This window comes from Mustela nivalis, assembly GCF_964662115.1.
Source record: "Mustela nivalis genome assembly, chromosome: 7".
Taxonomy (NCBI): Eukaryota; Metazoa; Chordata; class Mammalia; order Carnivora; family Mustelidae; genus Mustela; species Mustela nivalis.
This window is the reverse complement of record NC_139026.1, coordinates 76,338,402-76,364,412: the sequence shown is the minus strand read 5'-3', so window position 1 is coordinate 76,364,412 and position 26,011 is coordinate 76,338,402. Positions and strand designations below refer to the sequence as shown.

The 26,011-nt window shown below is 41.9% G+C and overlaps 1 protein-coding gene and 1 long non-coding RNA gene across 3 annotated transcripts in view; both read left to right on the top strand.

The window, feature by feature from the left end:
• The first annotated feature begins 3,044 nt into the window (after nucleotides 1–3,044).
• PKP2 (plakophilin 2) overlaps nucleotides 3,045–26,011 on the top strand; it is a 91,388-nt gene continuing 68,421 nt past the window's right edge. The window contains exons 1-3 of one of the 2 annotated variants that reach the window (XM_082739499.1): nucleotides 3,045–3,676; nucleotides 17,974–18,086; nucleotides 18,784–19,478. In XM_082739499.1, coding sequence (XP_082595625.1) covers nucleotides 3,454–3,676; nucleotides 17,974–18,086; nucleotides 18,784–19,478 — 1,031 coding nt within the window. In that variant the 5' untranslated portion in view covers nucleotides 3,045–3,453. The remainder of the gene's footprint in view (nucleotides 3,677–17,973; nucleotides 18,087–18,783; nucleotides 19,479–26,011) is intronic. The other variant, XM_082739500.1, reaches the window with a different exon arrangement.
• LOC309869044 lies at nucleotides 3,999–6,329 on the top strand. Its single transcript, XR_014313963.1, has 2 exons — nucleotides 3,999–4,064; nucleotides 6,114–6,329. It is a non-coding gene; the product is annotated as an uncharacterized lncRNA (long non-coding RNA).

Sequence of the window (26,011 nt, the reverse complement as noted above, 5' to 3'; positions counted from 1 at the left end):
GTAAAAGAAAATAAAGGTTACTGTGAGGACACCCTAACTGTAGATTTGAAAACAATAAAAGATTAGTGCTTTAAGGCTATAATGTATAAATCAGATAAAAATACAAATTTAAACTCAAGAATTCTTTGAGTCCTTATTGCAGATTTTTCAACAGAAGTAACCTAATAATTCAGCTATCTATTATTTATAATCCACTTCAACATCTCTATGGTTTTACTTTTTTCCCCTTTGATTAATAAGTTTCTATTGATAAATGAAAAACAAAAGAAATGGAAGCATTTTCAAAACAACCAAAATACTAAAAAGTAGCAGATTGCAGATCCCGAGCCAAATACCACAAAAATATTCACAGGACTTTATTCCCATGCCATAATTTGTTGGCCAGAAGCCATCCTTAGCATTTAATCTTAGGGCTTACTCTCAATTTAGGAAGTCAACTAGGCAGTATTCCCAAAGAATATGACAGGACTTGCACTCTGTTGGAGAAGAAACACATCTATTCTGTGTTTTGGGGGCACAATATCACTTCCTTACCCTGTAGTTAACTATTGCTATTACAATAGGATTCTCACGTCCAAAGATATCCTTTTAGTGAGTTTATATATTTATCTTAATTTCAAAGAGGTTGTTATACTGAACCATTGAATTATGAAAGTATTCTAAAATTATTTCAATTTAGTTTGTTTTTTATTTACAGGGAATATTACACAGCTAATTGGTAGGATACCCAGAATATATAATGATATCTAAGTGACTTTTTAAAAGATAACAAGTTACCAAAAGAGTTTGAAAGCCTAAATAATTATTGCTGACTAACAGTTGTGGCATACTCATTACATACGTGTAAAATACTAAGTGCTTTTAGGCAAGATTCATTCATTCATTCACTCAACATATATCTGTTGTCTCTTGTGTGCATTATTCTAGGCCTGGAGAACAGCAGTGAACAAAACAACATCCCTGCTTTCCTGAAGTTTATATTCTAGTAGGAAAAAATCAACAATTAAGTAAGTAAGACATAAAGCATGTTCAATGGAATAAGTACTATGGGAACATAAGCAGCAAAGGGAGACAGTGAGTGATTCTGTGTGTTTGTGTGTGTAATCTCATTGAGATAAGTTGACATATGAGCAAAGACCTGAAGGAGGTGAGGAAATCCAAATGTGGATCCCAAAAGATATTTGTTAAAGAACATTAAATAAGTACTTATTAAGTACTCTTATGAACCTCTTATTTAATCCTCACAGCTGCACTTCATGGTAGGTACTTTTATTGCTCCCATTTTATAGGTAAGAGAATTGAGGCTCAATAAATATAAGGAAACTTATATTTAAGTGAAGGCTGCACTATTCACAAAGGCAAGATCAGATCTGAACCCAGATCTGCCTCCCCCACAAAGGGTGAGTGAGGCTTTTCAGCCATCTTCCTCCTGTCGAATCACCTGTGTATCCCATAACAAGATTTCTACAAGTTCAATATCGGTACCTACCTAAGAAGATAGTGAATTACAACATCAACTTAAAAAAGAAAAAAACCAACTTGAGAGGAAAAAAGTAAATGAAGTTTGGTTCAGTCAAATAAATAAATTTTTAAAAATTCCTCTCTAGTCCCCTGGTGAGGGGTCTAGATAAAGTGGGTACACTATGGCTCTCCAGGCACAAAATCAAGGATACCTCAGTGGGTCTTATGAAGGCTGGTACTGAAATGTCTTTCAGTGCTGCACTATCAGGGCTGCAAGAAGAGGCCATGAGTAGGGAGAGGGGGAGAAAAAAAGGAGAGGACAGGAACTGAGTCTGATGTTGGAAGTTTCTATCACCACTTTCCCTTCAGTTCACTGTTCTTTTCAATTGAATCTCAGCACCAGGGTTGAATGTTTACATCTGGCTGTGGAACTGAACCCTTCACAAGGTATCATCTAATTCAGGGCGGTCCTGCTGTGAGGAATTAAGATCATCCACAGGACTTCACTAAAGCATTACATTGCCCAAGGCCTTAGACTTGTGGCCAGCTGAGAAAGACGGACAGAACTATCATCACTCTACTATCTAGGCTTTGGGCCCCTTGATTCCCTCTTCACTCCCTGGAAGCACGTGTACCTATGCATGAAGTGTGTGTGTAAGGGTAGAAATGTATGCACAGGAGAAGGGGGAGGCTGTGTTCTCCAACCACTCCAGGCCTGAACAAATGGAGTTTTGCAGTAATTGAGTGATTTGAGGGAAAGTGAACATACAAACCCAAGCAATTAAAGGGAAGATTATCTTACTTAATACCAGGGATAGATGTTTTTCTTTCTGCCTCTCAAGTCCAAAGAGGAAAATCAGGACGAGTGACTTGCTGTAAACTTTAAGGTCAAGGACCCTTTCTGTTGAGCTTGGCTCTCAAGTTCTCAGTAGTCAACCGCGCGTGAAACATAATTAATAGCAAGATAAATATAAGTTGTGGAAGATACAATGGAAAGTCAGAGGCCACTTCCATGGGCCCTCTACAAAAACCCCATCATAAACAGACTTAATCAACGTTAGCAGGGCTGTGAAACAGTATCACCTACTAAAAGCATGCTCTTCTCTAGAGCTCTTATTGGAGTTTCTCTCTGTGGGCGTGTTCGTAAGGGAGTGGGTGAGCAAGAGTGTACTGGGTACAATTTGTGTATTTACAAGAGAAAACAGAAGCTCTGAATGAGGAAGAACATATGTTTCTGGGACTGCATCTGTGCAAAAAGTACAGAGCCCCTGAAGTTGTACGGAGGGGGAAAAAAACCTTTAAAACGTCTTTTATTTCACACACATCATCTTCTTGGCACCTTTCCCTCCTACTGCCCTTCCTGCCTGACCTTTCTCACCCTCGGGTCCAGGAAAACCATGAAATGTTGAACAGTCTGGGAGAGGCTGCCTAACCAGATAAACTGCTCACTTGGGGATCCCACAAGCAAATCTTAGCCCAGGATCATAAGTGACTCTCCAGGGCGCACCTGCCTAGAGGGCGGCTGCTTCTGCAATAAAGCGGAAATCACATCCTCTGCCGGAGCGGCGCGGACGCCGAGTGCTGCAACCAGAGCCGGGCGCGGCCCCGGCGGGCGGAATCCGAGGTGACTCGGTGGGTTTGCGCGGCCCCGGGCGGACTGCGCCTCGCACCCATCTTCCCCGCAGGGCGTCCAACCCGCCAGGTGTCTGCGCGCGGCCGGCCCCGCCCCCGCTCCCAGGCCGAGTGCGCGTGCCTGGCCGGAGCCGCGCCCCCTGCCCGGGTGGGTAGAGGTGCGGTTGGGGGGAAATCTGGGCCTCTGCTCTCGAGGCCGCGCTCTCCCCGGCCCGGGCCTCTAACCAAGCGTGGGGGAGGCGGGGCTGGAGGCGGGGCCTGGGCGGCGGGGCGGGGCTCGCGCCAGTGCCCCGGGCTCCGCGGCAGCTTCGTCCGCAGGTCTCCCAGCAGGCAGGCGGCTTCGTCGCCCCCTCCGGCCCCATGGCAGCCCCCGGCTCCCCGACTGAGTGCGGCTACATCCGGACAGTCCTGGGCCAGCAGATCCTGGGGCAGCTGGACAGCTCCAGCCTGGCTCTGCCCTCTGAGGCCAAGCTGAAGCTGGCGGGGAGCAGCAGCCGCAGCGGCCAGGCGGCCAAGAGCCTGCGGATCCAGGAGCAGGTGCAGCAGACCCTGGCCCGGAAGGGCCGCAGCTTGGTGGGCAACGGTGAGTAGAGCCCAGCCACACCCCGCAACGCCCCCATCCCACCCTTATCCCTTCCCCTTCCTCATTCTCAGCGCCCTGTTGCTTCGACTCGCTGCTCTCTGAGGGCGCGGGACCTGGTGTTCTGCCCACCTGTTGCTCGCAGTCCCTTTGTATGACCTGCCGCGCCTCCAGACTCAGACCCACTTACTTCGGGAAAGCACTCTTCTAAAATAACCTCTTTCTCAGTATACGCATCTACATATATTTATATAAATATGAAAGATTTCAATACAAGATTTTCACCCCTTCCTTAACAATCTCCTTCCCCAACCCCCACCACTAGAGTCGTGGACTTAATCTGGAGGCTCTGGGAGTCTATAAACACTTTGAGATTCTGTGCAGAAAACTGGTATGCTCATTTTTTTCTGGAGGAGAATGCTCCTAGCTTTTATTAGATTTTTAAGAATCCATACCTCTCTATGAATTTTTTGAAAGAGAAAACCTGAAAGTACTGGCCCTCCCTTTTACAACCTGTAAATTGCGATTGTGGTGCCTCGCCCAGGTATTTCAGGGCGCTCCACCCTGTGTACGGAGAGAGTGGTTGGTCTAGGAAGTGAAAAAAATTGAGTAGGAGGCTCTGGGCCAGGGAACAACTACACCATCCTGCGGAGGAGGAAGGGGACTTTGGCCCCGCCAGCAGCAGCCTTGGCCGCCTTGCTAAGGCGAGCGACGTCCTCTTAGGCACAGCCTTGGTCTCTCCAAAAAAATTAAACTTGGAAGTGAAAGGGGTTCAAAAAACAATAGCACTATATTAGTCATTTATAGGGGAGGTGGAAGGGAAGATGGTAAACCAGCTGCGAAAATTAGAGAACATGATATTATCACTTTCTCCTTTGCTAAAAGTCAGATAATCAAAGTAGTAACTCTTTTATTAGTAGTTTGATTTATTTTCTTTATTATAAAAACATTATAGGCTTATTACAGAAAAGAGAAGAGAAAACTAATTGAACGATTAAGTTGGGATATCTGTTTCCTGCCTTGTTGAACTCTTTCTTGAGGACCTAACGTGGGCGATAGCAAATGTAGAACCCATTAGGGAAAAAACCCAGCATACCCTGGGAGGCTATATTGTTTTCAGTTTGTGAAAGAATCAGGCAGTCAATATTTACATACTTGAAAGGTAAAGAGAAGATATTTAGTAATCGCAATTAATACAATTCACTACTGTGTGCCAAGAATTGAACTATGTAGTTTGCATTCATTGTATCAGTAAATTCTCAAAAAAAAACCTTTTGTCTTAGGTGTTTTAATCTCCATTTTACAGACGGGGAAACTAAGCAGTTAACACTCAAATAAGTAGAAGAATTGGTATTAAAACCACCGAGCCTGAATTTTTAAACCACTTATCAGTTATATTGTTAAGCTTTTTGGTTATTAATACAAAGTGGGATTATTATTAGACCCTTAGGTCTCCCTGGTCTCTTCTCACTTTCCTCTAAGTAAAATTGAGGTAGTTCTGTGAGTAGGGAGGTCTAGACAACCAGACTGCCACAGTACAAGGAAAAAAAAAAGAACCTAAATTTGCATTTGAGAGTGTGACAACTGAGGCTAATTTTTGATGAGTGGCGTCATTGCACCCTGTTAATCTTTGCAGATTCAGTGTTAAGCTGAAATCAACGAGGGCATTGTGCTTGGGGGACACGGGATGCACATTAAATGTTATTTCTTACCCTCTGAAAATGGCTAACCAGAAGAGCAACTGGACAGCCACTGTTCAATGAGTGGGGAAAATCAACAAAAGGAAAGGGATCATCTTGCTGAACATCCACTGTGTGCTTAAGACTGTTCTAAAATCTTCATATGTTTGCATTTCATTAAATCCTTAAAACAGTTGCATAAAAAGAATGCATCACTCTCTCAGTATTTATTGGTTTTTTTGCCCCAGACGCACCATGATCTGTCCTCCCTATAACATGGCAAATTCATATTGCTTGAGGACTTCAAGAACTATCCAATGAGTCTGGTCTTCATGCAGGGGACTGTGCAGGGGCTGCATTAAAGACTTGTACTTGCTTGTAGGCAAGAAGTTTAATGTCTAAGAAGGAAATCTCTAAAAAACAGTGTTCTCACATAAAAAATAGCAAGCAACCCAAAGACGAGCAGCTAACACATTATGTATGGAGTTTAGAAGTACGAGTTAAACTACTAGCGGAAGGGAATTTTGAAAAGCTTCTTAGAGGAACTGGATTTTAAATCTCAAAAATTCAGTAGGACTGGAGAGGGGTTGGTGAGGGAAGGAAGACCAACCATTCTAGGAAGAGAGCAGCGGAATATTCCCTAGTTCAGAGAATGGTGTGGTAGGGACAAACGATGTCTTGGTGCTTCTGCTCGAATGCTTAGGGCAACTTCTTGAATGGTTTTGCCTACTAAGAAACAAAGTGAAATATTTTGATTACAGCAGGAGCTTCCGGCAAGCCGAAATACACTCAGCAGCCTACACAGAAGTGCAAGTCAGGCAGAGAGATAAGGCCGCTAACAACACCTACTTACTCCAAAGCCTCAGCTTTCTGAGACTTAAAAAGGAAATCGGCTTCAAAGGAATTTAACATTAACATGCCATGAAACAATTACCGAGGGTGGTTCGTGTTTGTTAATTAAAGTTCTTTGGAAAGGCCTGGGGGCTTGTGATGGTTGTGAGTATTGTTTTTATTATTTCCGTATTACTATCATTTTTCTAAAGTTGGAACAGACCAGCAGTTGTTGGAGTAGGGCTGGTCTGGAAAGGGTCCTGTATCAACACAAGAAAAGTCTGGGAAGAAAGGGCCCCGGTGTTAACTGCTGTTAGTCCCAGAGCCCTGGAGAATTCTGAATTGTTGACATACCTGCAAGATTGGGGCAACAGATAATCTGCTGAAAACAGAGATGTGATAAATGAGGCTGATTTGTTGATAAATGTCCTGCAAGGGCCTTGAATACCTCAGTGTATGGGTGGGTGGTTTTCATTGTAAATCATTCTAACCTTTGTTGCTGTTTTAAACTGTGCAGAGCATTTTAAAGTTGGCTGTAACTCTTGGAAGTGCCTTGTGTGAGGGGGGTGGGTTAGAGGACAGTGGGGTCAGAGGTATGTAGCAGCATTGTGAAATGAGTGAGTATATTGTAGGGAATTTAAAAAAATTACTTTATAAACAAAACAGAGAGATATTTAAGAACTGCAAGTATTAGCAAATGAAAAAATTTAAAGTGTCCATATCCTATTTATTACACTTACTTTGAAAGTACTACTATACTTAACACACAGTTCCCCCAGGTGCTTGAATGGGGAAGAAAGTCCTGTTTTAAATTGTTTTATGTAATACTTGTAAAACACAGTGAACAATATCCTAATAAAATTTGCAACTTCTTTGGAAATCCACCATAAAAACTTGAAGCACGTCATTTACTTCGTTTCCCTGGCCGAGATGTTTTGAGTATCTGTGAACAGAGGAAATTCTGGAGAAGGAACTGAAAATTGGTTAAGGAAGCAAGAAAGGTTATTGTTAATAGGTGTTATTGGGGAGAGCAGAGTGAGGGGTGGGAAAGCTGTTCGAATCCTGTATGCATTATTTGTTGGCCAAAAAGGAATTCCAGGAATAAAGCAGTTCTGGGAGCAAGGTGGCTAGTCCTTCAGAAAGTGGGAGGGATCAGGAGTCACGGAGGGGGGGGGGGCAGCGGGCAAAAGAGCCAGATGGTGGGGTGGTAGAGATGTGCCCAGGCTGCTCTGAATGTAGTTATGAATGTAGTCACTAGCGCTACCTGATTTAATGTACCTCCATGTCTGCCTAATATTGCCCATGGGCTACTTTTTGTTTAATGTCTAGCAGATCAATTACAGTGAGTACAGAAAAAAGTATAGGTTTTTAGTTTAGTTTTGTGTGTGTGTTTTTTTAAGATTTTATTTATTAATTTGACAGAGAGAGATCATAAGTAGGCAGAGAGAGAGGGGGGAAAGCAGCCTCCCCGCTGAGCAGAGAACCCAATGCGGGGCTCTATCCCACGACCCTGAGACCATGACCTGAGCTGACGGCAGAGGCTTAACCCATTGAGCCACCCAGGCGCCCCGATTTTTTTTTTTTAATAAAGATTTTATTTATTTGAGAGAGAGCGTGAGCATGCACAAGCAGGGGGAGCAGCAGAGGGAGAGGGAGAAGCAGGCTCTCAACTAAGCAGGGAGCCCCATCCGTCCCAGGACCTTGGGATTATGACCTGAGCCAAAGGCAGAAGCTTAACCAACTAAGCCACCCAGGTGTCCTTTGTTTTGTTTTTTAGAAATTCTTCTGATTATACTTAATAAAAAGAAATAGAGTGTTAGCAAAATATGGTTACAAAAACTATATTCCACACACCCTTAGAAAGAGTGAGAACACATCCTTTAGCATAAGGTCTTGAGTGAGAGTGTAGTAGAAATCTTTCAGAATTAGTGAAACTATAACAATATTTGATTTTGATTATAAAAATTTAATGCTCTGTGTGCTACAGATAAAATGCAAGACATTCTTTTCAAGAGAAGACTGTTATTTAGGTTTTTTAAGAGGCTCCTTTAATGTTATCTATGCCCTGTGCTAGGGGTTCCAGTGATGGGAACAGAGGGGAATTCATCTGACTTACGTATTCGTGGTATTGTTCACATTGGCTCATTCTTCTAAAGTGCTGTTTTGGTTACTGGCTTTAAAACTTATGTTCTCGTGTATTAAAATAAGGATATATACATTTATGCATTATTTTATCTTCAGATATAGTTAACTGATTTTATACTAAAATTGAATTTCTGATCTGGTCAATAAAAGCTTTCTTTTTTCTTCTTTTAAATATTTTATTTATTTGAGAGGGAGAGATAGAGAGAGAGAGAGAGACCTGATGAAGTGGAGGGTCAGAGGGAGAAGCAGACTCCCTGCTGACCAGGGTGCCTGATGCGGGACTGGATCCTGGGATTCCAGGATCATGACCTGAGACAAAGGCAATCGCTTAACCAACTGAGCCACCCAAGCACCCTATTTTTTCTTTTCTAAGAAAATAAACATGTTATTGGCAACCTATCTATGACTATAATGAAATATAACAAATATGTTGCTAGAACTTCTGGAGTATATAAACCAGACTTGATTAATAAGTCCCGTAAATGATCATTTGTGTCCATCTCAGATGATATCCAAGAATTTAAAATTATACAGTTCTTAGACAAATGCTGGACTCTATTTTGTGCATGTACGCAAATGTGTGAAGATGTAAGCCATACTTCTCCTAGGGAAATAAACAGTAGAAGGCAGCGTTGCAAGTGGGAGTTAAAAAAAAAAAAATGAGGAGAAAATCTTTGTATTAGGGTGAACCATCTTGCTTTCTTGACTTCTTATGGTAGGAATAACAGAATTTCATATCCTGTTACAATAGAAATATTTAAAAATCTATTTTATAACTTTTGTGTAATGTCATTAGTGGTGATTGGATATTGAACATAAAAAGAGTTGTTATGTTCTTAAGTGCTTAAAATGAGGTAGAGAACCCAATATGTTGACTTAGATAGAAATGCATATTTTGAAGGAATAAAGCCTTGAGCATTTGAAAACGCAATTTGCCATTACTATTAGAAGAATCCGCATACTTGGGGCGCCTGGGTGGCTTAGTCATTAAGCATCTGCCTTCCTCTCAGGGAAGGGTTCTGGGATTGAGCCCCATGGGCTGCTTGCTCAGCGGGAAGCCTGCTTCTCCCTCTCCTACTCCCCTTGCTTGTGTTCCCTCTCTTGCTGTGTCTGTCTCTGTCAAATAAATCAATTTAAAAAATCTTTAAGGAAAAAAGAAGAGGAATCCATTTACTTATATTCTTAGAATAATCAGATTTAGGCTTAGCACTGTTAATCCCATGATCAAAGTACTGAAATCTCTTGATTTCCAAGAGAAAACATTGCTTATTGGAAGCTTAATGAATTACTCCCACTAAATCTTGAATCTCCCTAATACATCCATAGAGTGGGCATAAGGAGGACCACATCAGAATTATTGTACTGTTACCTTTATCTCTGATGGAGGAAAACAAATGGGAACTTTTCTTGACAGATAATAGGAACTTATAAACCACCAAAATATTACAGGTTCATACTTAAGGCATACAGATAAGAGAATAACAATAAATATTCAGCATCCAGATGTAGAATCAACCTTGCTAAAAGGAACATATCCTGTCTACTCATTCAAGAAGAGAGAGTCTGCCTACATGAGAGGGAAGGAAATTTTTTCTCTATTCCCAGAAATTTTTTCTATATTCCCAGAATAACAGACACAGGAGAAAATATTTGAACACCTTCCAGCCACACCAAGGCAAGAGCAAAGTGTGGGACTGCCCTCCTCCCATTTTGACTCCACTGTAGTGATCCACAGGATGGATGTGGGCCCGAAGCACTCCGTGCACACTGAATTGGTGTAACTGGGATATTTCAAATGGATAAGGACATATGCCTACTTAACAATAAACTTGTGAAGTGCTGATGCAGGGCTCTGCTAGAAGCAGTAGTACAAATATGATTCTTTATGTCAGGATGCCTAGAAGATAAGACAAACTCTTCCTGCTTGAATCTGGCCTCACTCCGACTCATTCCTCGCCTTACTACTGGAGTCAACGTTCTGAAGTCTCACTGCATCATTTCTTGATTTGAATTCCTTCAGTTCCTTGCTGCTATCGACGTAGCTATTCCACTACAAGTAAAATTCTCATTCAGCATGACATTCCAAGTTCTCCATGGTGTGATGCCTGCAACTTCTCAAACTTCATCTTATCACCCCTACTCCTACGCCCCCACCAAACAAACATGTGGGACTTATCTTGGTGTTCCTATTCCTGCCACCCTCATTCCTCCCTTCTTCTGGCCTGGTTAACCTCTTCTCCGCTCCCTCAAAACTCAGTAAAGTGGTGTTGGATAGACACTATCTCAGGGTAGAGAGAGATCTTGAATGCAAGTTAAAGACTGGAGATTTGCAAGTCGCAGAAGATGTTTTAGTAAGAGAGAAATGTGAAAAATGCAGGGGATTTCTGAAAATACATCTGGAAGACTTGGTGCAAGGAGGATTTTAAAGGAGAAGGGACAGCAGCTCTGAATGAGTTGGGAGGGAAGAGATTAGTCCTGGTACCTGAGAGGGAGGAGGAGGAAATAATGACTTGAGACTCATTACAAAAACCTGTAGTGAATTTTTAAAAGAAAAATAATTAAGTTTGTGAGTTCTGTAAATTCATCTTTTTTGACCATTGTGAGTATAATGTGATATTTGTCATTGCAGTTCTAAAGTCCTTATCAGATATCTCAGCAAATGAATTGGCAGGAATGCCAAAGTAAGGAGACACGTGGCAGGAATGGATAGATTTAGAAATTTCCAGGATGGATCAACATAGGACTTCGTCAGTGTGCTTAAAATCACATATTCTATGATGACATATTCCGGCTACTCAAATGAAATGCATGCTATAGACTCCTGCAGTATTGGGGTCCTTTTTAATATGTATTTTTGTGGTTATCTTGAGCAGTAATTTGAGGATTATCTCCCACATGCCATAAACGGATCTATCGGAGGATAACTTGAAGCTGCTTGGGGAAGCTTCTGAAAAATAAGGCCTTCCGTGGGGTACCTGGGTGGCTCAGTGGTTTAACATCTACCTTTGGCTGGGGCCATGATTCTGGGGTCCTGGGATCGAGTCCCACATCGGGCTCCCTGCTCACCTGGGAGCCTGCTTCTCCCTTTCCTTCTGGTGCTCCCCCTGCTTGTGCTCTCTCTGTGTCTGTCTCTCTCTGTGTAAAAAATAAAATCTATTTTAAAATATTGGGGGAAAAAATGAAAATAAGGCCTTCCAGTAGCTGACTGGTATCTGGTGTGAGGGAGAGTAGCCCCAGACTAGTTGCACAGTGGTACATGGCACGTGTGGCCCATCGTGTGAGGACAGTGGTTCTGTCCCTGGCATATTCACCTTCCCACTATTTCCCCAGTTCCGATTCCTGGAATATCAGCTTTATAAGAAAGTCCCAGCTCAGCCTTTCCAACCGTATACCCAACATACTACTTGTTTCTCATAGTCAATGACGTAAGTTGTGTTACCAGGTCTCAATAAGCAGCATTGCACAGTTTTTGTTAATTTTTCAATCAGCAGGAGCATGAGTAGACTTCGACCTACTTTGAAATATATCTTTGCCATGGTCTTTAAACAAATTTCATTCATTTTCCAGCCTCAGCAAGTACCTACCTGAGTTCTACACCTATACATGCTGTAGAATTGTGGTTTCCACAAATATCTGGTCATTTTTCTTAGAAAGTAAGAACAGAAGTTAAAAGATAAAAGAAGTTGTTATTGTTGCTGTTTTTAATGTAAATGCAGGGAAATAAACCTTGTGTCATAGGCACACACAGGCAAAGAAAAATCCTTCACTTATTCCTGAGTCCTCTTGTACGGTTCTTGATGGGTCCTAATGTAATTCATGTTTTAAGCTCCTACTTTTGTTAGTAAATGACTTTAAGGAGCCATTTAAATATGAATTTCCCTATACAGATTTCTTCCAGTAGGTTTCAGGATGCCCTTTCTCACCTGTAATAACATACCCCCAATTTTACTCTTAAGGAAGGAGTTAAATCTTCTTAAGGTATGTGAAGAAAGAGAACTACTATTCCCAGAGGTTTCTGCAGAAAGGCCAAGTAAAAGAAGATGATAGCTCTTAGACTTCTGGGCTCTCTTCCCACAAAAAGACCATTGTCAGCCTACACTGTGAAGGCAACATCTTGTGACCGGCAGCACAATTAAGTGTAGCATTTAAATGAATATCAGCAGTGAATGCCTGCTGATGTCTATGTATACATCTAACCATACCTGTTTTCATGGGAATTTCTTCTCTTTCCAGCTCTACAAATTCTCATCTTAGAGCCTAGGGTGAACCAAATCAGTTTTTTAACCATTCGCAGAAAGTACTAGAAGCTTGAGAGAAATTATGGTTTTTTTTTTTTTAAATTCGAATGCTATTCTAATAGAAGCAAGTTATATAAAGGTTTTGTTTGCTTGTTTAGCCATTCTCAATCATCTATTTACTAAGGGCAGCTGTAGTTGATTTTTTAAAACATGCTCAGATATAGCTAAGAGTCACAGAGGCTTGTCAGTTTGATTTTATAAGGTGTATTAAATTTAACCAATTAGGTAATAAATCTGCTCACAAAATGCCCAAACAAAAAACTGATTATGGAAGTCAGTTTATTTTTAATCCTAACAATAATCCATTTTTTTGGACAAGACTGGCATACATAACCAGAAACCAAGATATTTTTCCCCTCACAGCTACTTAGCGAGTCCTATCATTCAGATTCACGTTTGGATCAGGAAAGAGAAAATTACATTATCCTGAAAGTTCTACACCTTTGCAGTCTTCTGAGCAGTTTGGAATCCTTCCACCATAACAATCAACCCCCATCACCCCAACCCTACTCTATCATTGCTTTTGTAATTGCTTTTTATTTGAGAAGGTGGAGTTTAAAGTTGTTCTGTAACTACAGTCTTCCTTTCTCTTATAAAATGTCTCTGGCATTCTTAGACAAAAAGGTATGGGTAGTGTTGCCCAATTAATATTAATTTGAAATAGTTCCTATAAATCATCACCTTCTTTAAGAGACACAAGAAGCACATTTGCACACTGTGTAAATGAAATGAATGGCTGGAAAAACCGCATTACTGCCATTGTGATCCTCAGTAACTGGGTCAATCACAAATAACCAGAGAAAGTTAAATTCAAGATCACTGGTAAATTTACCAGAATAAAAATTCTGCAGTAAAACACAGTGTAAATTAAAGCATGCACTCTATCCCTCTTTTTTGAACAGATTACTTCATGAGAAAGGGTAAAAAATGAATTTTCATAACCCAAATTCTAAAAAACAGTATCTCATTTTTGCATATAGCTTTACAATTTTGAAAGCATTTGAATATAGGCTTTCTCAGGTAAACCTCTCTGAGCAACTTTTTTAGTAACTAGAATTATGGGAAACTGAGGCATATAAGTGATTTGTCTAGGCACACAGAAAGTAGTGTAGTAGAGGCTCCAAGCCAAGTCCACAGATTTCTTCTGTTTAGGAGGAAACCTGCCTCATTTTGTGATGAGAAAAACTTCTTTGAAATATAATGATACCCTAATTTTCCATGTTAGAAAGTCTGAATTTTCATGTTAGTTTATTTAAAGCAGGCTGTGCCTGTAAGTATGCTATGCTTACTTTTGTTTGCTTTCTTTTTCTGTTTTTGAAGAAGGGTATGGCTGAGTTATTACATGTTTAGTTATTATTTATTTATTCCTCTGAACAGAAAATGACTTGTCTTAAAGATATGTTTCCATCCTGATATATATATAATTCAATTAAGTTAATTATTATTAATTATATAATATATAAAATTATATCATTAAATAGATATATGATTAATATATATGTGTATATATATATATATTTTTTTTAATTCCACCCAGTTCAAAATTTCTTTAAAATCTTAGACTACAAGGGCACCTAGATGGCTCAGTCAGTTAAGTGTCTCCCTTTGGCTTGGGTCATGATCTCAGGGTCCTGGGCTCGAGGCCCACATCAGGCTCTCTGCTCAGTGGGGAGTCAGCTTCTCCTTCTCCCTCTGTCCTCTCCCCCCGACCAAATAAATAAAATCTTTAAAAACATAAAATCTTCGAATACAGCTGCTAAGAATAAGCTGCTTAGAATACACCTGCTAATTCATCTTTAAGCCACTGTACTGACGGCAAATTCATGACTGCCTAGGCAAATCAGTATGCATTGCTTGTTGTTTGAGCCTGGCCTTTTAACCAGTGAAACCTGCAAGCTAAGTACCAGGAGGTACAGGCTTTGCCGCACAGGAAGAGAGTCTGTGATTTAAAGATCCAAGCTTATTTTATTCCTTGTTCCCAACTGTGTTGTAGTTATTTTGGGAACCAGTAAACTGGTCTCAATTCATTCATCTGAAAACTGAGGGATAAATTTCCTTATAAGGACTTATGTCAGCAAATAAAAAATTAATAGTTACAGAGTATTTGGAGTTGCCCAGATGAAGATTCTAGAGGAAAGAGAATGATTGTTTTTGGTTTTCCAATCAAAACCTGTGATAATGATCCCACCAGAGCTTTGGTAAATGGCAATTCCAGAAAGACTACAATGCAGTCAAACAGCAGAGACCAGTGGAAATGAGGAACCCAGAGTTCAAATGTGATACAAAATTGCTTTGCAATCTAAAGCAAGTAATTAAGTTTCCCTGTTTATAAAGGAGATGATAGGAGCTGGCTCTGCATCACAGAATATTGGAAAGAAACATATAAAATAATTGAACTCCTTAAAGAAAAGTAATATTGAGATACAAGGAGTTCATGTAAGTTGCTTTAAAAAGCCTTACAGCCCCCAGCAACAATGTGAGTTAAACATTTTACTTCAATAAGCCTGATTATAAAACTCACTGATGAGCTATTTTGATAAGATACGTTGTTTGGCTGGATCTTTTCCAAAGATTCTTGCACATTTAGAAAATCCTTGCAGGAATCTCAGCTTCAAAATGGAAGTAGTCCCCTATTAACTATCCCTGAATGTTTGCAATGAAAGTAGGGGAGGGGTAGTCCTTAATACTGCTGCTGCTGATGGGCTAGAGTGGCCCAGGAAAAAAATTTGCATGGTTTTTAAAACTGTGCCCTTACATCATCAGCCCTTAAACCGGAATTAATAGTTCTAGCTACTGTCCACATGTGTTATTAGTATTTTCCCATTCTAGATTGTCCCTGACTTATATATTCAGTTTTCATATAATCTAAAATTCTAAAATGACTTTTTTGAGTTACGGTAATTTGATTACTACACCTCCAGTGCTGAGAGCTCCCTAGTCCCCAGACCCTTCAGTATGAGAGCCAGGATGTCCCCTAGCTCTGCCCAGCTGGCCTCATTTTCTCCACCAGGAGGTGTGGCCTGCTGCCCTCTGTTCTGATAGCCTGGGGTGAGGAGTCTGGGTGACGAAAGGATGGGAAGGATGGCTGAGAGCAGAGGTGAAGCCTAGGACAGCCTCAACTGGCTAAAGGCCAGAGCCCCAGGTGGATATGGAGATTTGAATCTTTAAGGCATTGCAGCCTTTGTTCCGAGGTTGTCAAGAATTCCTTTCCCTCATTCCGTTTGGAGGTTCTCTGTCACTGAGGTTAAAACATAAGGCTACCTGACATTTTTGCCTGCCCTTATGGAGAAATCCGGCCCCTGTTAAAACAGGAGGTACCTGGCTTACCTCAACTTCCCTGGTCTATAGAAAGGTTACAGTTACAAGCCTACCTACCCCCAGGACCCTTTGAGGCCCAAAGCTATTTACCAGCCATGTTGTTTGGCTTCAGGAAATAAGACACATGTACAAACATAATTTCGGTGGATTCATACTTTTTAGTCCTCTGGCAACAGTCATCTCCCCTCCCCCTCAAAATATGTGATTCTGTAAAAAAAAAATGTGACTCTATTGTTAGCCTTTGAAATTTTGACTTTATAGCAGTCTTGCTGGGAAAGTATGTCGGTATATTCCAATTGTGTTGGAAAGGGACACCTGTGTTGTTCTATTCTCCACATCCTTCACCAGTCTGAAACCTAGGAGAGTTCATTGAGTATTTTTCCCTCTGATTTTTAAAAGAGAAAGAAATTTTGATTAAAATCAGGGAACCAGAAATTACCTAGGTTTTGGAAATCTGTGATTATTATTATTATTTTTTTAAGATTTCATTTATCTACCTGAGAGAGAGAGAGAGAGAGAGAGAGAGCGCCTGAGTGGGGATGGGGAGCAGAGGGAGAGGGAAAAGCACACACCCCCCTGAGCAGGGAGCCCGGTGTGCTCAATCCCAAGACTCCAGGATCATGACCTGAGCCAAAGGCAGACACCCAACCGACTAAGCCACCCAGGTACCCTGAGATCTGTGATTATTTTGATTAGGTTTTGTTTTGTTTTTGGTAAGGTGGTGGGAGATTATAAAAGGAGAACAAACAGAAAGCTGAGAGAAGGGTTAAAAAGTCGAAGAGGGTCATAGCACTGTCTCCTACCACCCCTCTCCTCAGAAAAGGGCTGTTTTAAGAGACATGCATCCATTGAGAGTCCCTGTAGACCCACAGAGCTGAGCAGGAAACACTGCCTCCTACTCAGTGTTTGTAGGGGAGTGGGCTGGATTAGACCACCAGAATAAGATCGAGCCTGGTAATTCCACACAAGCACTCATTCGCAGTGGAGAGAATGGTTTCATGCCCTACCTAACTCACGGTGCCAAGAACCTCAACCCCAGGCTTGGCCCCTTTCAAGTGGATGTTTTCTTTGACTGCACTGAACCACCTTGCTGTTTTTACAGGCTATCTTATCTACTAGTATTGAGTCACGATTCTGTGTGTCCCTATTATATTTATGCACCTACACCCTTCTCAGGAAACTTCAGAATTTCCACCCCAGAAATAGAGGTCTCTTTCCTCCGACTTAAGAAATGGAATGTTTTTTGTTTTTTGCTTTTTTAAAGATTTTTATTTATTTATTTGACAGAGATCACAAGTAGAGAGGCAAACAGAGAGAGAGAGGGGTAAGCAGGCTCCCTGCTGAGCAGAGAGCCCACCCCGCAGACCCTGGGATCACGACCTGAGCAGAAGGCAGAGAGGCTTTAACCCACTGAGCCATCCAGGTGCCCCAAGAAATGGAATGTTTATGCAATGGACCACCTGAGCCAATAAATGACTCCCAAATTCCTCAGTTTCATAACAAACATTTTTGGATCTTTGGGGTTTGTTGTTGTTGTTGTTTTTAAAAGATTTTATTTATTTATTTGAGAGAGAGAGACAGAGATAGCGAGAGGCAAAAGAGCAGGGAGGAGAGGGAGAACCAGGCTGTCTGCTGAGGGGGAGCTGGGTGTGGGACTCAAGCTCAGGACCCTGGGATCATGACTTGAGCTAAAGGCAGGCGCTTAACCCACTGAGCCACCCAGGTGCCCCCATTTTTGGATCTTTGTGAAAACTGTCTGTCCTCATTTTCCTTTCTCTTACAAAAAAATTTAACTAGTATTTTTAAAAATTCATTTTTATTCTTAATTCAACTTTTATTTTGAAATCTCATAAAGATTGTTGTGATAACATTTGGTCCTTTCCCCATATCCAAAGGTGATATTAATTAAGTATTTAAAAACACTAATATAAACCTGATACTTGTTATTGGTCTTAATTACTTAAATCCATTATGTAATCTTTAACTACTGATTGTCCCACTTAATATTTTACTATATGCTTGATTGCAGGAAATCTTCACCGAACCAGCAGTGTTCCTGAGTATGTCTATAACCTACACTTGGTTGAAAGTGACTATGCTGGTGGGCGTTCACCTGGTATTAAAACCTATGACATGCTAAAGGTAGGATACCAAGGAATAACCCTAGTTATCAGATTACCATGAAAACATTTTTAAACTTTCATAGTTTTTTTTTAAATTTTGTAGATCTTAATTTTTTTTACCTTTTTTCTTTTTTTTTTAAGTAAGCTCTGTGTCAAACGTGGGGCTTGAACTCATGACCCTGAGATCAAGAGTCACATGCTGAGTGAGCCAGGTGCCCCTTCCATAGATTATTTTTTAATGTTTACCTTTCTCAAATATTGCCATTCCCTAAACTGATTATATGAAGATTGATGTTGTGTGGACACCAGGGAAAAGTTGGCACTTTATTTTTTTTAAAGATTTATTTATTGAGAGAGAGAGAGATGAAGAGGAAACACAAATATGGGAGGGAAGGAAGAAGGAAAAAGAAGCAGGCTCCTCGATGAGCAAAGATCCTGATGTGGGGCTCAATTCCAGGACCCTGGCATCATGACCTGAGCTGAAGGCAGATGCTTAACTGACTGAACCACCCAGGCACTCTAAAACTGGGAACTTTAAATAGTATCAAATCCTAGTACAAACAACTAGTCAACCCTTTTTTTTTTTTTAAAGAAAAGTAGCCAACATCTTCATGTGAGACAGAGAAATGGACACCGTATGTAATAGTCCTGGATCCTTGGTCTTTAACAAAGATGAAAACTGACTTATGCCACATTTAAACTTTGTTTCTCTGCAGACAGGCACCCCTGCCACTTACGAAAGTCGCTGGGGGAGAGGAACAGCACAGTACAGTTCACAGAAGTCAGTAGAAGAAAGATCCTTGAGGCAGCCTCTGAGGAGACTTGAGATTTCTCCAGACAGCAGCCCTGAGAGGATTCATTACTCACACAGTGATTACCAGTATGGTCAGAGAAGCCAGGCTGGGTACACTTTGCGGCACCAAGACAGCAGGAGATCCACCCTCCTTCTGCCGCCTCGATATGCTCGCTCAGAAATCGTTGGTTTCAATCACTCCGGGGCCATGAGCAGACATCGCCACTATGACACCTACCACAGACAGCACCAGTATGGGTCTGTGAGTGACACCATGTTCGACAATGCCCCTGTCAACTCAGTGGTGCTCACGTACCCCAGGCCCGGGACCAGTCACAGCATGGGAAACCTCTTGGAGAAAGAGAACTGTCTGACTTCGGGGCCTGTCCCTGGGCACCTCCGGCCACTTGCCCCCCTGCAGGTGGTCAATCAGAACAGGGCCTCTCACTCCTGGCACCAGAGCTCCTTCCGCAGCACCCGCATGGTGAGGGAAGCCGGGCCCAGTGTCACTGTGGATGCAGGGGGGAGGAGGACGCACTTGACGGCCGGCCAAGTGGCAGCCGCTGGGAGTGGGAACCTGCTCCTGGACAGAAGCACTTTCACCGACTCCCAGCTCGGGTGAGTCCCCTCGCGGTTGACAGGATGGCCTGTGCCAGCACATTCTGTTCCCACAGCCCTTCAGGGTGAGCTGGCACTTCTGGGGCTGCCGAGAAAGGCTTCCAGAGAGGAGGGATGAAAACAATGACTTCTCAGGCAGCTGCCTAATTGACAGATTAGCCTATTTACCTCAGGGACAGGAGCCAAACTACCTGTTCCTGTGGCAGCTTTGCGGGGAAATGTGACATTGAGTCCATCTGTTCCAAATTAGATGCTGGCTGAAGGCATGGCCACCCCTTGGCTGTAGGCATGGCCACCCCTTGGCTGTGTGAGAATCTGCTCTGAATGAGCGTTTACTCGAATGTAGACCAAGAAATGGTTAATTGCATGCCTTGTCTCAATCATTCCTCAAACTAAAGGAAGGTAAAAAAGAAAAAAATGCGTATTGCTGGTGCTAAGAGTGAACTTTACCTGCTATTTTGATAACTATTGTCGTAAAATGATGGAGAGCTGGAGACCTAAGTAAGCAAAGGCAGCTTAATCCCCAGGTGTCGCTTTGATGCCTGACGCTTTTACTTTTTGATCCTAGCAGCAGTGATTTGGAGAGAATTTTTTTGGCAGTACTGAATAATTAAAGTAACCAGATTCTTGAAGTCCTTCTTTTGCCTGTCATACTTGACTTTCTGGCACGACCAATCTGATCTTTAGAACCTAAGTTTTACTCAGGGTTTTTTTTTTGTTTGTTTTTTTGTTTTGTTTTGTTTTTTTAAGATTTTATTTATTTATTTGACAGAGAGATCATGAGTAGGCAGAGAGAGAGAGAAGGAAGCAGGCTCCCTGCTGAGCAGAGAGCCCAATGCAGGACTCGAACCCAGGACCCTGAGATCATGACCTGAGCCGAAGGCAGAGGCTTTAACCCACTGAGCCACCCAGGTGCCCCAGTCTTACTCAGGTTTAATGCTGGAGTACAAATTTCATGAACTGAGGAAGTTACTACGAGAAAGGTTGAGAAATTGATTATTAAATCAGTAACTCCAGAAATAATGATGTAGTATTGTTACGGTAAAACATTAAATACATGACTTTTGTTTTATTTCTAAAGTTGCTTAATGGAAGTTGTTACTGCTTATCATCCCTTTAAGTGACTTTGTGCTGTCTGCTCATTGATTGCTCAGACACTGGTGATAAAAGATGTTAGGATCATCTAATCCTGAAGCAGGAAATTTTTAAAGATTTGTTTATTTGAGAGAGAAAGAGGGGGCATCCAGGCGGTGTGAGGGAGGAGAGGGAGAGAGAGAATCTCAAACAGACTTCCTGGTGAGCACAGAGCCTGATTGGGATGGGAGGGCGGTGGGATAGGGCTTGACCTCACAAACCTGAGGTCATGACCTGAGCTGATATCAGGAGTCAGATGCTTAACTGACTGAGCCACTGAGGTACTCCAGGAAATAGTTTTTATAAAACAAAACTGAGCCTGAGACTTCTCACATTTCCTACAGAATGCAGATCTTTGTCACTGTGGACATACTTACAAAGAAGAAAATGTATGAGGTCATTATTTATGGAAGAAGGCCTTTAAGTGGATAATTTAAAATTTATTAAACGCCTGCTACATTCGAGGATTTGTGCTTGGCACGATTTTCACAAAGTGATTTTAGCAGGAACGGAACTCTGATGCCACATCCTCTGACAACTGGCATTCTTCTCTTCCTCCATCTCCGTGCCCCCGTGCTTCTTGAGGCACCCTCCCCCTCCCCAGTCACTCATCACTCTGCCGTACTTTGGCTTCCATCCCCACCATTTTGTGGAAGTGTTGTCCTCACAAAGGGACCGATGACTGCCTTTTTGCTACATCCGAAGCAGATATTTATTCCGTCCTCATGTCACTGAACCTTTGGACAGATTTGACAGCACTCTCTGTGAAGTTCTCTCTTCTCTCGGTTTCCAGGGCACCAGCCTCTTCCGGTTTTCCACTCCCCTCTCAAGCTGTCTCAGTCTTCTCCGTGTGCTCCTTTTCTGCATACTCAGACAGGTCGCCTTTGGTAACCCTTCTCCAAGCCTGGGCACTCTTTCAAGGAGGCCCGTTTACTACACTCATATCTTCGTGATTCCCCAAGTTTTTTCTTCAGAACTGTCCTCTATCCTGAACTCTATCGAGATCTGCATATATTTCTAGCAACCTCTTGGGCATCCCAAACTCTTCTCAAAACCTAATGTATTAGCTCCCCCCTACTGTCTACTCCTGACCATCTCCTCGAACTGAAGTCCTGCCCCTTACAAACCTGTAAGTTGTGCTTATTTTCATCCCCCGCCCCCGAGTCCCACATTGTATTGCAACTTCCCCAACGGGCCTTAACTTTTTACCCCTCTGTCCATCTCCATTGCACACATCTCTGTACCTCTGGTCTTGCTCAGTCAGAACTGTCCTCTGACCATTAAAATGATCTTACCAAATCTGATTCTTTCTCTGCCTCGATTGTAACCTTTCCATAATTCCACCAAGTTTTTATACTTTCTAGGATGGCACACATGGCCTAGTCCCGCGTTTTCACCTCTGCTTATCACTCCAATCCTACTCCCCTCCACCCTTTCTCACCACCGTCCCCCCCCACCCCTACACAAACAGACCACTTGGAACCTCTTCACTTAATAATAGATATTCATTCGTGTATTTCCTTTCTCCCTTTCTCCCTTCCTTTTTTCCATCTATCTATATCCATCTGTCTCTGTCTGTCTCTCATTATCCCCACTAGCTCTGGTTTTGCCTGGCTCCTTAGGGTTCTGGATGTAACTCAGATCCTGCCTATTTCCTGATCACTCCCCTTGTAATCTGGGTGCCCCCAGATAGCAGCACTCTGTGGGTGCGGAATAATACATTGTGGTTATTCATTTCATACAGCATTTCCTCTAGACTTTGAACTTCTTGAGAATGTCTTATATTTGTATTCTTAGTACCCTAAAACAGAGGCAGACCTATTATAGGCACTAAATAAGTGCATGGTGAGAGAATGAAAGAAGGAAGGAAGGAATGAAACATAAAATCTGTGTTTTTTTGCCATCTAAGTTCTTTTGTTGCTCAGATTCTAGAAGAAGTATAAACTATGCTATTTTGGGGTTATTGTTTTAATGGACAGGGCAGATTTTATTAGACTAAATTATCAAAGAATAGAAGGAACACCTGAGGGTAAAGAAACTTGAAATAAAGGGTAAGAAATCTATTCTTGACGATTCCCAAAGTTGCTATACTGAAGACCAGAATTCATAAAAATGAACTCTTCTTGAAAATTTTCTCTCTGTGTAAAAGGAAAAGAGGGTATATCCAATAATAGGAAAGTAAGTCCTCAAGGTGGCATCTCTGCCTGACGCCTTTGTCTCTGCTGTCTGCGTCTCTTCCTTCCGAGGTGTGCCCCTTGGCAGTTTGGCTCCCAGGGCCATCTCCTGAGAGTCCTGGCTCTAGGACCCCATGTTCTCCTTTGCCCTGCATTCTCTCCCGTATCAAACCTTTCAAACCTATCTAGTCCCTGTTTTTGGAATCTACTTTTTATTTTTTTTTTTAAATGCCTGGTAAAAGTCCTACATGTAAAGAAGAGTTCTTTCATGTATGTAGAACATTCCTACAGAGTAGGCAGGTACAATTATAAACCTACATAATAACATAAGGTATTAAATAATGGATCTTTCTTTCCAAAAGAAGAATGGCTGGTCAGACAGTTACTAAGGCAGCTGAAAACCAAGCCATTGGAGTGAAAAGAGATTCAATATCTGATCTAAATCAGACTGGTGAAAAAGGTTTAAGAAATTACCAAGTGAAATGTTCCAGATCTGTTTTTCTAAAAATACGATTTTTGTACCTGTTGGGGAGTGGTGGTTCAGCAATGCATGTCAGACTCCTCCAGCATACCTAGCACTGCAAGAGATAGAAAATGGAATGGACTATATGAAGGTTTAGGAGAGGATCAGTGCAAAAGAAAGTAAGAGACATCATCAGGTGCTAGCTTATGGGAATTCGGAGAACAAAAGAGCATTGTACTCTAAGATTAGTAGATGGAGCCTGTGGAGAGAGGTTGGATCCCTAGTAGGATTACCAGTCAAGTTCATGACATAGAGCAGCACAGAGCAGAAAAAAAACCTTCCATATCCTCTTAATTACCAATGTCTTTAAGTTCTTTGATTCTTCAGGTATCTCTCAACTATATCTTATTTTCCATTTCCATTTTTACTGGCCCAGTTCAAGGCTTTATTGCCTCAGCTAAGACTCTTCTATTCCCCTCAAAACAGTCTCGAGGAACACATACCCACACCAGAGGCACATTCCCAAAGCAGTACTTTCATCACACTTAAACCTTTGTGATGGGGTGGAATTTGTATTTCCTGAGCATCTGACATCAACCAGGAGCTTTCCATTCATCATGTCATATTGGCTAGGCCCTCCGAGGTGTAGCCCTATTAATGTATGTAATATCTTGGAACCAGCCTGGGGCAGGGCTGCATTGTTAGTCAGCAAAAAGGCTGGTTGCTGAAGGATTGCACAGACAAAAAAGTACCATGTTTTTTTTTTTTTCCTATATCATCTCCTATTCTGACCAAAGATATTTTTACACTGCTTCCCCTTGAATTTTTCACTTACATTGAAATCATTTTATATCTAAAAATGGTTAAAAAAGACTCCGTTCTGGAGAATGTGTTCGGGCAATAATGGGGCCCAGAGCAGAGTCTCCCCCTACTCTCCACCCCCACCCACCTCCCAGCACCATCTCACAAGCCACACTTCCACAGGCTTCAAGAAGTGTTTTGTGATTGAGTGGAAAGGGAAGTAGGAAAGAGGGAGGAAGAGAAAGAGAGGGAAGGAGGGGAGGAATGAGTATTGAGGAGGAAATTCAGAAAAGATCTAGCCGGGGATGGGGACACAGGAAAGATTTCAGAGCTGTGGATATTGGAACTGAGTCATGAAGAATGGATAAGAACGAGGTAGAACGATGGGCTTTCTAGAAAAATCAGAGCAGCTTGTGAGGAGGCACACAGGGTTTAGAGAAGGAAGAAAGCTCGATGTGGTTGGCGGATGGGGTCGGCAGACAGAGCAGGGAAGGGAGGGGTGAAGGTGGCCCGGAGATGGAGCCAGACTGGGATCAGAATGTAGGCCGTGTTACAGAGCTGGACTCCACAGACGGCGAGCACAGAATCGAGGACCTTCTTAAAGAGGAAGTCTTCTTCGGTGTGAGAGTTGTTTTTAATGATCAAGTGAAGTAGCACTGGGTTGACGAGCTGTGGATGCAGAGCTCTTTTTGAATCATGTTCAGGAGAATAAAGGATTAGAGTAATGGAATTATTTGTGGCCATTACAGTGTTGGGAAATGCAAACTTCCCTGAGACGTGTGTGACTTATGAAGTGGATTAGAGGCTTACTCTTAAAAAAAACAAAACAGGGACGCCTGGGTGGCTCAGTTGGTTAAGCAGCTGCCTTCGGCTCAGGTCATGATCCCAGCGTCCTGGGATCGAGTCCCGCATCGGGCTCCTTGCTCGGCAGGGAGCCTGCTTCTCCCTCTGCCTCTGCCTGCCATTCTGTCTGCCTATGCTCGCTCTCTCCCCCTCTCTCTCTGATAAATAAATAAAATCTTTAAAAAACAAAAAAAAAAAACAAAACAAAAACAAACCAAAAATACCTGCATCGAACAGAAGGCTATTATTCTCATAAGTGATACTTCATCAGTTAAAACACGTGTAGCGTTCAAGGGTGTAAACACTTAAAATTCCCACGAGATGGAGAGTGTTAGAGTTTTGACATTTCTGTAAAGGCATTGGAGTCCATGCATGTAGAATATTTCTATCTCTTTTTTATTTTTTTTTAAAAAACAATTAATATATTTGAGAGAGAGAGCACGCGCAAGTGGGGGGGGAAGAGGGAGGAGCAGACTCCCTGCTGAACCAGGAGCCCAACACGTGACTTGTGACTTGTCCCAGGACCCTGAGATCATAACCTGAGCTGAAAGCAGACCCTTAACCGCTTAACTGACTGAGCCACCCAGGAGCCCCTTCATCTCTTTTAAAAGCTGTGTTTATACTAAATAAAAATGACTCAAATAGTAATAGCCTACATTTTTTACCCATTAAGTTGATTCCTGAGGCACAACTTTAAAACAGGAGATCATTATATAATTCCCAGTACAGATGCCCCAACTGTTCTGCTTCATTCTTAATACCTTCATACTCATGAGGGGACACTGGTATGTTTGAACATGTGTATCGGAAGCACTGGGTATTGGTTTTTAGTCCTGGGTCCCATTACTCTTACCTTCTCACCTATGTCACATCCACCACACACAAACACACCATAAAGCACTACACATACATAAACTCATATCTACACATGGATTAGTGAGTTAGCCTGCTATAAGAGGGAATTTATAAGCATACGTCAAAGGTATGGTGGGTTAGTTTCCAGACGGCCAAGGTAGAGTAAATATTGTTGTAAAGTGGCTCCAATATGGATGTTTTGTTTTCCCAGTGGACATAAAAGTTCTGCTTACACTGTAATCTATTAAATATGCAATAGCATT